This window comes from Enoplosus armatus, chromosome 9 (genome assembly GCF_043641665.1).
Source record: "Enoplosus armatus isolate fEnoArm2 chromosome 9, fEnoArm2.hap1, whole genome shotgun sequence".
In the NCBI taxonomy this organism is placed as follows: Eukaryota; Metazoa; Chordata; class Actinopteri; order Centrarchiformes; family Enoplosidae; genus Enoplosus; species Enoplosus armatus.
In genome coordinates this window covers 17,188,085-17,201,715 of record NC_092188.1, presented here as the reverse complement: position 1 = coordinate 17,201,715, position 13,631 = coordinate 17,188,085, and the positions used below count along the sequence as shown (strand labels likewise).

The following is a 13,631-nucleotide window of genomic DNA, read 5'->3' as shown; positions in this document are numbered from 1 at the left end:
TCCAGTTTCTCTCAGTCTAATCTTCTTTCCCGAGGTGTCTGTATTGACTTTTGAGTGCATTTTTTCTGTGTTATTCCACAGCCATGAATAATTTGTCTTTAATGGTTGGGAGGTGCTCAGTAAATTGGAGATCGGGACACAACAAACATAGATTCAGTGAACAATTTCAATCTCACGCTCAACAGAATAATTAACTGCCATGGCTGGGTGCAATTTATTAGTCATGTTGACATGAAAAAAACATAATACATTTTTCTAGGCTGTGTTGCTGATTGGAGAGCAAGGAACTGCCAAGACTGTTATCATCAAGGGCTACATGTCAAAGTATGATCCTGAGACCCACATGGGCAAGAGTCTCAACTTCTCTTCCGCTACCACACCACTCATGTTCCAGGTAAAGCATGCCCTACATCTGTGTTGACTTGTCATGTATTATCATGAACTTGTGAAGTAATATTGAGGGATGTCTGGCCTGATAAATAATGTACAGGCTGGAGGAAGGACTGCTGTCTTATCCCTGTCCCTGGCTAAGCTGCACATTGATCACGCTGTTACTATGGATTATGTCTGAGTGGAACTTTTTTGTCTTTTTTGTCACCGTATGTGTTGTCTTATTTTGTTCTTGTTCTCCCTGTTTCTCTTTTAGAGGACAGTAGAGAGCTATGTGGATAAGAGGATGGGGACCACTTATGGACCCCCTGCTGGGAAGAAAATGTCAATTTTTATTGATGATATCAACATGCCTGTCATCAACGAATGGGGAGACCAGGTTAGAGATCATTTTAAATACTAAAAACTCACTAATTATAGTATAATAATTAATGATACATTTCTAGTTGTGCCCTTTTTGTTCTGGACTCCCATGAAAGATAATTTCATTTCAAGCCATTTTGAGTTGGTTTTAGACTAATTAGATGATACAGTTAAATGAACTGATGATACTGGCAAAGAAGAATGCTAACATGAACTAACGGCAAATAAATCTCTTTTTGATTTAAGCTTACTTTTTTGCTCTTCATCATAGGTGACTAATGAGATTGTCAGGCAGCTGATGGAGCAAAATGGGTTCTTCAATCTGGAGAAACCGGGAGAGTTCACCAATATTGTGGACGTTCAGTTTTTGGCAGCTATGATCCATCCAGGAGGAGGCCGTAATGACGTCCCACAGAGACTGAAGAGGCAGTTCTCCATCTTTAACTGTACCCTGCCTTCCAATGCTTCCATTGACAAGATATTTGGTGAGTAAAAAGAGTGCAGTGGATTCCTTATTGATGTATGTATTGAATCAAAACATTTGATTAATGTTAAGAAATGTTTTATCAACACTGATACTACAGTGCCAACTTATTAAAATACCACTAATACTGAAGTGAGAAAAGGACACTAATAATGAATAAAAAGTATATTTTCCTTGCATTTAAGTAATTAATTGTTCTTCCTTATATGTTAGTATTTGTTGCTACTGTAATGGATTGATAAATGTTATCTCAATATTGAATTTCATGATGCATATATGCACTGTGTCTTTATTCTTTTGAGAAAAAAAAATGATATCCGTTGGTCACTTTCCAACCTTCAGTTTGACAACTACCCCACCATCTACCCTATGATATAGGTGTGATTGGTGAGGGTCACTTCTGTGCACGTCGCGGTTTTGCCAATGGGGTTCGGAGCACCGTACACCTCTTGGTGTCTCTGACCCGTCGTCTCTGGCAGTTGACCAAGGTCAAGATGCTTCCAACTCCTGCCAAGTTCCACTACATCTTCAACCTGAGGGATTTGTCCACGGTCTGGCAAGGCATGCTCAATACCAACGCTGAGGTGGTCAACTCAGTCCAGGTGAGAAGATTTAAGTGTGCACTTAATTAACAGGGTGTTGTTTTGATGTGGCAAGATTTCTGCTGGTTAAAACGGATTTCTTGACCATGTAATCCGGGACAGTATCTGTAAAGTTCGACTTCAAAAACACGTAACCAGGTTACTGCAGGACCTTAACATGATTTCTCCCAGTCGTCTGGTGTGCGTTTAAGTACTGTGTGACAACATGATATAATAAGATATGTATAGTATTGGAAAGAGACAGAATAGTTTGTTGGAAGGGAAGAATAGAAAATTCTAGCATTGCAAACTCAATTCTTGCTGAGGTGGCCAACTCCTTGTTGGTTTGTGGCCTCACTGAATAATTGAATACAATGAAATATATCTTCTACCTCAGGCTGCCCAGAGTCTCGGCAAACATGCTCAACATTCCTGCTGAGGCTGCCAGCTCAACTCAGAAGACTTAGACTACTCAGGCAGGACTAGAATAAACTAAAACACTTGAACAGAATACAGAGTATAGAATATAAATAAACTTTCCCGCTGGCTTGATGAATTTTCATGTATTTCCGTGATTCCATTAAAGAATGAACAGTTCCTCCTAATCAATGCTATTTGTCATATTGGCTATGCTCTCTGTATCTTTGTATGCAATAGAGCTAACTTGGCTAATACAGTAGCAACACTCACCTGCTTTGCTTGTTTTGGCTGACAGACTGAAGAGAGACTTTCCCCAACGAAAGGTTTTTGACCGCACTAGCTTGAATGAGAGCAATAACACAAAACCATGATTTCCAGGTGCTGCTGGCATTGTGGAGGCACGAGTGCAAACGTGTAATAGCTGACAGATTTACCATGCCTGAGGACGTAGAGTGGTTTGACCAGGCTTTGGCGAAGCTGGCAGAGGAGGAGCTTGGCAAGGAGCACAAGATCATAGTGGACTATGGAGTAGACAGATACTTTGTCGACTTTCTACGAGACGCGCCTGAAGCTACAGGTACCGATCAATCAAAAAGACATTTTAACAGTGTTGTTGTTCTCTCTTGAAATTACAGTTGCTTTTGTATTGTGATACTTTTAATGTAAAATGTGCTTTCCTCACAGGGGAAGAGCCAGAAGGGTCAGACTTTGATTTGCCCAAGGTGTACGAGGCTATTGAATCATTTGAGAGTTTAAAGGACCGTCTGAACATGTTCCTGAGCCATTACAATGAGAGCATCAGGGGTACTGGCATGGACATGGTCTTCTTTCAGGATGCTATGATACATCTGGTCAAGGTATTTTAAAGATGCTTTTGTGATTTTTTATCATTTAGCCACACTAGTGTGAAAAAGTAAAGAAATGGTAATATTAGCAAGAATAGATATCACAAACTTTTTACATTACAGAATAGAGCAAAACCCATTGAGAAAGGGTAAGTATATATTTTTAATAGTAGGCAAATTAAAGTGTACATGCATGAAAAATGAAATGTTGCACACTCAGACAAACAAAAAGACAACAGGCATGCCATTGGAGTTGTGTCTCTGGCCCGCCAACAAATGTTTGGTTCTTTCTATCATTGAATGGTCAAGCTATTCACATTTGAAAGCCCTCACCTGTTCTTAGACAGCTTTCAAGCCCAAAAATATTCTGCCAGTTTTACTTCAGTAGAACTTAATTTGTGGAGCTTTGAAACGCGTGCTTGCTCACATGCACTTGCGGTCACACAAAACTTCCTTTCTTTCCTTGCTTGTTTTTCTTTTTTTTTAACCTCCTTTTCTCACTCGCATCTTGTCACATATATACACTCTATATATACTTTATTAATCCTAGTTTTGTGTGTATGTGTTTGGTTTTGTGTGCGTAGGTGTCGAGGATAATCCGGACACCTGGAGGCAATGCCTTGTTGGTGGGTGTCGGGGGTTCAGGCAAACAGAGCCTCACCAGACTGGCCTCATTCATAGCTGGATACAAGATCTTCCAGATCACTCTCACACGGTAATGCTCTCACACAATAGGGCGTATATGTGCACACACACACACACACACACACACACACACACACACACACACACGCACGCACACAGCAGTTATTCTTTATCCATACAACATTACCTTAGGCATAATTTCTGCATGCTTAATCTTAATTATAACCTGATAATAATATCAAATATCTAAGATCAAGTCATAAAGCTTGTCATAAAAAGATTGTAGAATGGCAGGAACACCTAATGTGATGCTAACCCACAGTTCTTTATGCTCATTACGGTCTGGCAAGGCATGCAGTATGCCCAGTACAGCCATCATTCAATGTAGGCTGTAAAAAGGATGATTGACAAGTGCTCTATTTCACTCTGACATCAGCATGAACACATCCCACACGCATGCTCTCTGCTGGGCTGTCAATGGTCACTCTTTTGATTTTCAGACGTAAGAAACATTCCAGCTGCTTTGGAAAAGTCACATTTCTCCTTAATTATCCACCAGAATCGGTTCTGAATGTATTTGAGGCAAGAAATAAACAATGCAATTAATGAAAGAATCATGCTTTATTGAATCTTTGTTTCTACAACATATAGTTATATATGTGAATTTGGTTAAACTCTACATCTTGTTAATTGTTATGTTTACTGAAGAGGCTGCCACTCCTGGTCTCTTTGCCAATATTTAATCACCATAGAAAAAACTGAAACCAAACAAATCCACCCTGAAAAAAGACTATAGATGATTTCGTATATAGTATGAATATTCTGTCTCAGTTCTGACATTTGAGAAAGATTCATCATTGATCTTTCAGGAGCTGCAATCCGAATTAATTAATTGCCGGGACAGGATACGTTCTGAAAGAAATGGAATCAGATTGATATTTATTGTATGATATCTTGGCAGCTCTGGCCCCTCGTCAATGGAGTCGTCTCTGTGAAACAATATAATTGTCTCCTATGAGACTCTTTTCAGTGCAGTTGATTCATCAGAATAAGAAAAACTCTCCTTTGCTTCATCTGTGTCATTTGTCTCAGCTTGCTCTGTCTTACACTCTGTCTGCCTCATTGTTCTGTGTCTCACTATGGCCTTTCACTCGCTCTCCAAACCTGTCAAATGTTTTTCTCCCTCAGTCCCCAGTCACATTTCGTGTCTCCTCTTTTCCTAACAGATTTAAGTGCTTGGTATTAATATGAATGATCCTTGTGTTTCTCCTCTTGGCTTCACAGCCCTCTCTGGAGAAAATGGGCACCTTAATTTTTTTTTCTCTTCTTTTTCTTCTCTGTCTACACAGACAGATAGTTACCTTTTACATGCACATCCAGTTCAATTATGTCTCTTTTTCTCGTGCAGACTCAATTCGACTGTCATTCTCTGCACCTTAAACTTTCTCATTGCTTTCATGTAAAGTATCCCCTTAAACTCTGTCATCCTAACTGTGTTACTCTTGCAAGAGTTGTTTTTGTGTGCATTCAGTTTCCCACCCATGTTTTTATGCGATTAATTCCAGCCATTTACCTTCCACTTTCACACTCTCGCTTATTTTTCATCTCCCTCTCTAGAATTCATTCAAGTTCATACACAAACACACAAAAACAGATGGAGGCACATTCGAAAACAAGCAACGAGGACACTGCTTGCTTCTTCACCACCTTTCAAGCCATAAATCAGTCTGTTCACACTTTTTAGCCACTTCCACTGATAAAAGCACCCACAACTTGAAAAAATCCAAATGACACCTTCCAATGTTTGCACACACATAGCCACAAACACACAGCTCTGTTACAAGGCTGTGCCCTCTCACAGTTTTTATTGCAACACACCATACAGTATATCCCTATTCAACACCAGGTTTGCAAGTAACTGTTCCAATAATTTAATCACAGAAGATTTAGAGATGTCTTGTGTAATGATCTTTATTTTCACGTTTTTCGCTGTATATTTTAGAAATGCACAGAACTTTGCCTTCCACGTGAATGCTACTGCTGTTATAAAAAAAATAAGTGATTTACAATTGCACACTGTGATGGTGCTGAGTTCAAACAGAACATCATTCATGTAGTCAAATTTATTCAAACAGTGACACTCACACACACCCCCACACACAGTTTCTCTTTCTCTCTTTCAATTTAGTTTGCTCTGACAATAGCAGAAACAGTGAAAAACACATTTAAGTGCATATTTATTTTATTAATTCTGTTCTTTGCCAGCTCATACAACACAGCCAACCTGATGGATGACCTGAAGGGTTTGTACAGAACAGCTGGCCAGCATGGCAAAGGCATCAGCTTCATCTTTACTGACAACGAAATCAAAGACGAGTCCTTCCTCGAGTACATGAACAACGTCCTGTCTTCTGGAGAGGTAAAATACATTCAATGAGAAATTTAAAAGCAGCTGATGTTGCTGGCCTGAGATTCTCAGAGTTCAATTACTGAAGGGCCATTACAGCAAAAGGTTCCCCTTGGTTTGGTGCTGTTAGGTAGAAACAAACACAGGAATCTGCATTCAGGCTCACAGTGAACATGTAGGTCAGTTTAGGTCAGTATAAGGCCATGTGTAGCCGTAAATGTTAGCAGTCAAATGTTCATTTCACAGCCAGGCAGGACAAAGGTATCTGCAAAATGGATTTGCAAAACTAAAAAGGCATGCAGATGCTTGTCTTACTAATCAGTGTAAATTAACAAGGGATGTGTAGAGTGGATGAAAAACAGCTCCTATCTTTGGCTAAATATATTAATAAGGTGGTTCTCAGGCGAAAAATATGGATTATCTGTTTCTACCCTTGCACTAATGTGGTTCTGATTTATTAAGTTTTAATCAATGCTCTGGCACTGTGTTTTTACAGCAATTTTGATAATCAACATTAATACTGTTTTTATGAGGAAAGCCTGCTGTGGATACACAAAGCTGCTGCACTGACTCAGACACTTACATTGACATCATCTAGTCTGTCCAGCACAAAAACCTCAATTATGCTTTTGTTGTGCTGCTGAAACTGACAGCCGGCATTCACCCATGAGGGAAAAGCATGCAGTCTCTATCTGGGTTCAAATCAAACCAATCAAATTAAAAAGCAAATATCATTTTCCCTGTCAGTACGATAGCATTTCACAATTATTTTCTCATCGATTTGGATGTAATGAATTGAAGCTACAGCTACGTCTTCTCCATACTGCAGAATGGCTTTTTATTCCTGTATGACTCTGTAACAGCAGCAACAGCAGCAACAGCAGCAACAGCAGCAGGTAACTTCAAGGTCAAGTGCCTCTGTTTGCACATTTCTCTGCTTTGCTGCTGTCCCAGAATCCTCCACTGTACTGGATCCAGTGTCTGCAGTGAAACTGGGCAAAATAAAGCATTTTCAAAGCACTTTTCTTTGCACTCTAAACTCACTATCCTCTTTACCTTCATCTTGTTCCTCTTCTCCTCTTACATCTTTTCATGCTCTTTTCCACACCTATTGTTCCTGTTCCCACTCATCCTCTTTCTCTTTCCCCTCTGGTTTTCCTCCTGTTCTGTCCCTCCATTTTCCCTTATTGCCCTTTCTTTTCCTTTTTCCGTTTGTACTCCCTAGTCCTACTCATCATTGTTGTCACCCTTGTCTCCTCCACTTCCTCTCCCCATCTATCACCCTTCCTTTTTCTCCTGGTTATTCATGTGCCTCTAAGCTCCTTCCTCCCCATCCATGTTTCCTTTACACCCCCCTCTTCAGATAATCCTTTCTGTTCCTTGCTTGCTCTTCAAATCTGTTCTCCCCCTGCCTTCCTTTATCTTTGTCTTCTTTTCCCCCTTTTCTCCTCCTTCCTCCTAACTGTCTTCCTTCATATTTAAGGACAGTGCTACAATAACACCACAGCAAATAACCTTATCACCAACAATGCCATAATGCCTGCACAATTAAAAAGGCACCTGTGAATGGCAACTTTAAAGGTGGAAAGTTGAAATAGTACTGAGCAAGATCAGTCAGGAAAAGCCCTGGTATAAACTGATTGGACCAAGAGAACTAATTATTAGTGTACACATGCCTAATATCAAGCTATGTAAATTATACAGTATGTCGCCCCTAGTTACTTCTCCGTCAGGCTGCTACTCCTACTGCTGCTCTGTGCTGACACAGCAGTCTTGCTGCCCTCTTCCCAGCTACCGCTGCTTGGATGTGTATTTTCTGTTGGGGTATTTAAGCAGCAACAACCTATCTTCTTACATTTTCTAAATTAAAGACTCTGATCACAGATAAATTTGTACTGCTTACTTACATGTAGGAGGCAAAGGGTATCTTAAGAAGCTCAACATCTAATTAAGTAATGGTGAAATAATTTTGTTTTTATTGATGTTTTCTTTTCTTCTATACTTTATGATGCTGTCTGTGAAAACATTGTTTGATGCAACATGAGTGACGTTTTTTAAATGATAAAATAACTTACCACTAACAAGGAAACATTCAGAATTAGTCCTGCATAGGCTAATTTAATAAGATCAGGAGAGGGCATACTACAGATGAGAAAACTATTTTCTTAAAAAGGAAATCTTTGATATAATTGCTGCTGTGCTCCAAACCAGCCCTATGCTAAGCACTCATCTTGCACACATCACCATCCTCCTCTCCCTCTGGTTTTATATGGGACCCATCACCTCAACCGCAATGATATGCAGCATAGCTATCACAATGATGACTGGCAAGCACTTAAATGGATAGACATGGGAAGACATCTTTTCTTCCTCTATCCTCCTCGATTCCCATCTGCTTGTTCTCTTTTCTAATCTTCCTTTGTTTTCTGTTGCTCCCTCTGCCTCATTATGGTGGCATCCTTATTCACCCTCTCTTCCACCCCCCTTCCTCTTCCTCCCTTCCTAAATAACAATTTACGCAGCAGCTGCTTTACCAGGGGAGGTAAATAGAGGTGGGGACCAGGGGAGAGTTTGTGTCTGGGTGTTGTTTGTGTGCAGGTGAGAGGTTTGTGTGTGTTGGAGAGAGAGAGAAGTTTGTGTTGCAGAAGTGTTAGGATGGCTGTATGTGAGAGACAGTGGCAGAGATGAGGAATATAAAGGAAGAGTGAGCTGTTAGTGTGAGGTTGTTGTTTATGTGAGAGTGACCCAGCAGATGGTTAGAGACATGGTGCTTCTAACCACAACGCCACATGCTCCCCCAAGACTCTCTTATGCTCTCCCCCCTCTCTGTCACTTGCTCTCTCTCTCTCTCTCTCTCTCTCAGTAACTAGGGATTTAGTGAAAAGGCGTAAAAAGCATTGTGAAAGGATGCAGTTCCACTATCCTCTATGTCAAACCTGGACAAAGTGGGTGATTTTATTCCAGATTTTTTTATTTTTCTACAACAGGCTAAAGCAGTATAGGGAGTATGAGCAGGATTTAAACTTAGTACTTGCTGCTCTGTGCCTAACCTGTAGTCCAAAAGTAAGTAAGTGAGTATAAATTAGATATGCTGCTTTACTGTAAACACACAAATTAGTCTTATTCACCAGCTGCTTAACAAGTATTTTTTCTTTTTACATCAGCCATGTATTAATGTGGAAAAGGGTTTATTATATCTATATAGGGACTATTTCAAGGGTCTAATTAAAAATATGTTTTTACGATTTCATAAGCAATCAATACTTAACATTGCTAAAATACAGATGATTACCTCGTCATGTTACTGTTTATATTGTGGGTGGCCTTCCAGGTTGTGCTTCTCTGAATTTCTGTTTGTGTTCTTGTCACTAATTGTGTCCATGTGTACAGATTCATATTTGAAAATCTGGGCTAAAAAGGCTCTGCATGAGAAATCCCAGATCTAATTCAGCACTAATTTTCCATCCTGAACACACAGTACCTTTGTTAGATTAGTGTGCTGAGAGATAACCTGATAATCTGAAATTACATTATGGCAATCTGTATCTCTTGTAATTTGAAGTTGAGTTGAAATACTACTACCACAATTACTGCTTACAAAGTGTACATTAAAGAGAAAAGAGATGTCCTAAAATGGTTAAAAATTAAAAATGCATTTCATTTCTTGTACGCAGAAACAAAAACTTAAAAGGCTGTTGAAATAGTTTAAAGGGATAGAGTTAAACAATCAAAAATATTTACTCCTAAACTCCTTACTTTTCTCTTTGTTAAAGCTTTTGGAAATATTTGATATATGTTTTTATTTATATTGTTATTATTCCCATTTATTTGATGTTTTTAGTATATTGTCCTCATTTTTCTTTTTATCTACCTTGTCTGGTTTTATAGCACTTTGTAACGTTAAGAAAAGTGCTATATAAATAAAGTTTATTATTATTATTATTATTATTATTATTATTATTATTATTATGCTTATTAATAAACCTGACCTGATACTAAATATGGAGTTTACTGTGTCCTCTTAATTGATGCAGTCCAACTAGGAATTTTAGGACTAACAAACTGAAAACAGATATAAAGATGGATATATAATAATATTATTCGACACTAATGGGTGTGTTTCTGTCCTCAGGTATCCAACTTGTTTGCTCGTGATGAGATTGACGAGATCCTCAATGACCTCATCCCTGTCATGAAGCGGGAGTTTCCCAGGCGACCACCGACCAATGAAAACCTGTACGAGTACTTCATGTCACGGGTCCGGCATAATCTCCATGTTGTTCTGTGCTTCTCGCCTGTTGGGGAAAAGTTCCGCAACCGGGCGTTAAAGTTTCCTGCACTGATATCTGGCTGCACCATGGACTGGTTCAGCAGGTGGCCCAAAGATGCACTTGTTGCAGGTACATGTCACAGGCAATTTAAATTCTGTATTCATATGAATGGTAGCATTTGTTTCCCAGTATGTAATAAATCCCTGTACTCTATCTGCTATGCTGTATGCTTTCTCAGTGCTGTAAAATCAGATTACACTGAGATATTACAACACTTATTTATCACTCAGTCAGCTTGTAAGTATGCCCCTTGAGCTTTCTAATTACTGAAACAAAATTAGAACTTTTCAAATTGTCTTTATTAGATGAGGAAATGGCAGCAGTAAATCCCAGCAGCATGACTAAGGTTTTCTATAATTTGTCTATTATTGATGTCTATTATTAATCTCATGGACGTTGATTATGAATGTTGTCGTTTAATGCATTCAACTATGCTGATATAGATTGTAATTCGATTTTTCCTAATGCTACAAATATAATAAGTATTTTGAACATGCGCTGCTCATTTTGTCCCGAAAAACAATCTCTTGCAGCACATCCATTGTTAGAATCTCAGAAAATGAATTGTGAAAATGTCGATATTATACAATTATCCCCTGCTCTTCCCTTCTGTTTCTAAATGATTATTCCATATTTTGTTGGATGAGTCAGAAGAATGACACAGATGTTGTAGTAATACATGTAACCAATAATCCATAATGTCCCATGCAATTACCCCGTCATTCATGCTTGGAAAACAATCAATTCAAATATCTTACAGCATGTCATGTTGTAAGAGTATTAAAGAGCAGTAAAGAAGCTTGGATATACTTGTGTTTACAATTGGCAATCTGGTTTCTGTAACCAATGTCTGCTCTCCACTACTGTATTTCCTCACTTAATTCTGCTTTCTCTCATTCCTCCTCCTCCATCTTTCTCTCCTTCAGTTTCGGAGCACTTCCTGTCAGTCTATGACATCGACTGCTCACCCCAGGTTAAAAGTGAGGTGGTCCAGTGCATGGGTTCCTTCCAGGATGGCGTGGCAGAGAAGTGTGTGGACTACTTCCAGAGGTACAGTAGTCAAAGCCCTAACCAGTAGGCCACCAGTAGGCCATAATGTTTCGTTATTCAAGACCCACCAGAGGATTTTTTTTTAGAAACTCTTTCAGCACAAAATTGATATTGAGTAAGAGTAATTGGGTAAATAAAGGTTCCACTAAATGTGGATTAAAGGTTAAAACATTGTGCAAATGATTGTCCTACTTTTTAATATGACATGAAATTAACCTCATGTAATCTAATTTGAATCTAGATACAGACGGTCTACCCACGTCACTCCCAAGTCCTACCTGTCCTTCATTCAGGGCTACAAGAGCATCTATAAGGAGAAGAGGTCTGAAGTCCAGACCCTGGCCAACAGGTAAATAGATTAAAGGATTAAGTTAAGTATTTGTTATACTTGTAATTATAATGTTAATGTTTTTAGCCTTCGCTCAATTTAATCCTGAATTTCCCCTCTGGGGATCAGTAAAGGCTTATCTTAAGATGGCTTTCATTCCAGCTCAGAATCAGCACCTCAGCTGCTGCATACACTGCATATTGTCTACATCTTTTACAATTAGTTAAGGTTGGGTTGTATAGGTTTTGTGTTTAATAAATGATGATCTTAAATCTGTGGTCATAAGTGAGGCATCAATAAATGGGCTTAAATAGTGCATTTCCTGAAAATGAACTGCAGTTTTCATATGTACATTTTGAAAGAACTGTGTCACAGATTGAACCCAGTCTTGGTCAATAGTTATCGACTTCCTAATGGTGCAGTCAGTGATGGATGATCAGGACACATCCTAATAAAGTAAGCTGTCATCAACAGGGCCAATCCAGAACCATCAGTTATGAGTCATTTTTTGAGAGAACAGCATTAAAAGACATCACAGATCTCTTAACAACATATGATTTCTATGCTCCTTTTTCCTGATTTTGAACTCATGTCTGCTTATCAGCGATCCCTGAGCCTCCAGAGATTTATTGGCAGCTGTAGATATCATGACATTTAGAAATTTGATCAGACACATGCAGACTACAAGCCAACCAGGGATGAAAATCTGTTTCCCTGTTACATAATGTGCAAGTATTTTCACCATCTGGTGCCCCGTGACCCACACATCCTGTCAGAATGTTATTAAGTTCCACTGGAAAGTTATGTTTAATATTTCTCCTGTTCAGGATGAACACTGGTCTCCAGAAGCTGAAGGAGGCATCTGAGTCTGTGGCAGCACTAAGCAAGGAGCTGGAGGTGAAAGAGAAGGAGCTACAGGTTGCTAATGACAAGGCTGATATGGTACGTTTCAGGCAGGAGAGTGTTTTTGTTTTGTAGATATTAAAGAACGGCTAAAAAATTGGATGATTGCATTGATTCATGGCCATGTTTATTTTTTGTGCGTATACTCAGGTATTGAAGGAGGTGACAGTAAAAGCCCAGGCAGCAGAGCGAGTGAAAGTGGAGGTGCAGAAAGTGAAGGACAAGGCCCAGGCCATTGTAGACAGCATCTCAGCTGACAAAGCCATCGCTGAGGAGAAACTTGAAGCTGCCCGGCCAGCTCTTCAGGAAGCAGAGGCTGCACTGCAGGTATGGGACCATAAATTCAACATTTCTTTCTCTATTTCCCTCAGGTGGACAGTTCATATGTGTTTTGTAAGTAAAAACACGAGTTAATGAATGACTGCTCACACAAAGTATTTATACCAATTTATATCTTCTCATCACGACTGCTGTAACTCTCTATACTTTGGTACAACGGCTGCGCCTTCATCTTGCCTTCACCTGGTCCAGAATGCTTCTATTAACAAGACTGTTGTTACCTCAGTTCCTGCGTCACTTTACTGGTTCCCAGTTAGTTGGAGAGTTGACTTTAAAATACCACTGTTTGTCTACAAAGCACTGCAGGCTCTTGGTGCAATCCCAATACTACACAGTTAGACACCCAAGGTCTGTATGGCCCCTGATAGAAGAAAAAGGTATCATGACAGAGGTTTATCAGTAGCTGCACCAAAATCATGCTGCTCTTTCCATCTGTATAATTGATTATCCCAGTCCATTGATATCTTTAAGATAAGATGATTTATTGTCCTAACAATATGCATGCTGGCGGGAGTATGACTTTTGGTTGAATGCACTTTTTCTTG

General features: G+C 39.3%; 1 protein-coding gene across 5 annotated transcripts in view; it reads left to right on the top strand.

Moving 5' to 3' along the window:
• Positions 1-13,631, top strand: part of dnah5 (dynein, axonemal, heavy chain 5) — an 88,816-nt gene that overhangs the window by 41,204 nt on the left and 33,981 nt on the right. For all 5 annotated transcript variants that reach the window (XM_070911247.1, XM_070911248.1, XM_070911249.1 and 2 more), the window contains 13 exons: positions 260-394; positions 647-769; positions 1,025-1,238; positions 1,616-1,839; positions 2,617-2,815; positions 2,923-3,095; positions 3,668-3,798; positions 5,994-6,147; positions 10,268-10,535; positions 11,393-11,516; positions 11,758-11,865; positions 12,672-12,786; positions 12,898-13,074. In XM_070911247.1, coding sequence (XP_070767348.1) covers positions 260-394; positions 647-769; positions 1,025-1,238; positions 1,616-1,839; positions 2,617-2,815; positions 2,923-3,095; positions 3,668-3,798; positions 5,994-6,147; positions 10,268-10,535; positions 11,393-11,516; positions 11,758-11,865; positions 12,672-12,786; positions 12,898-13,074 — 2,145 coding nt within the window. The remainder of the gene's footprint in view (positions 1-259; positions 395-646; positions 770-1,024; positions 1,239-1,615; positions 1,840-2,616; positions 2,816-2,922; positions 3,096-3,667; positions 3,799-5,993; positions 6,148-10,267; positions 10,536-11,392; positions 11,517-11,757; positions 11,866-12,671; positions 12,787-12,897; positions 13,075-13,631) is intronic.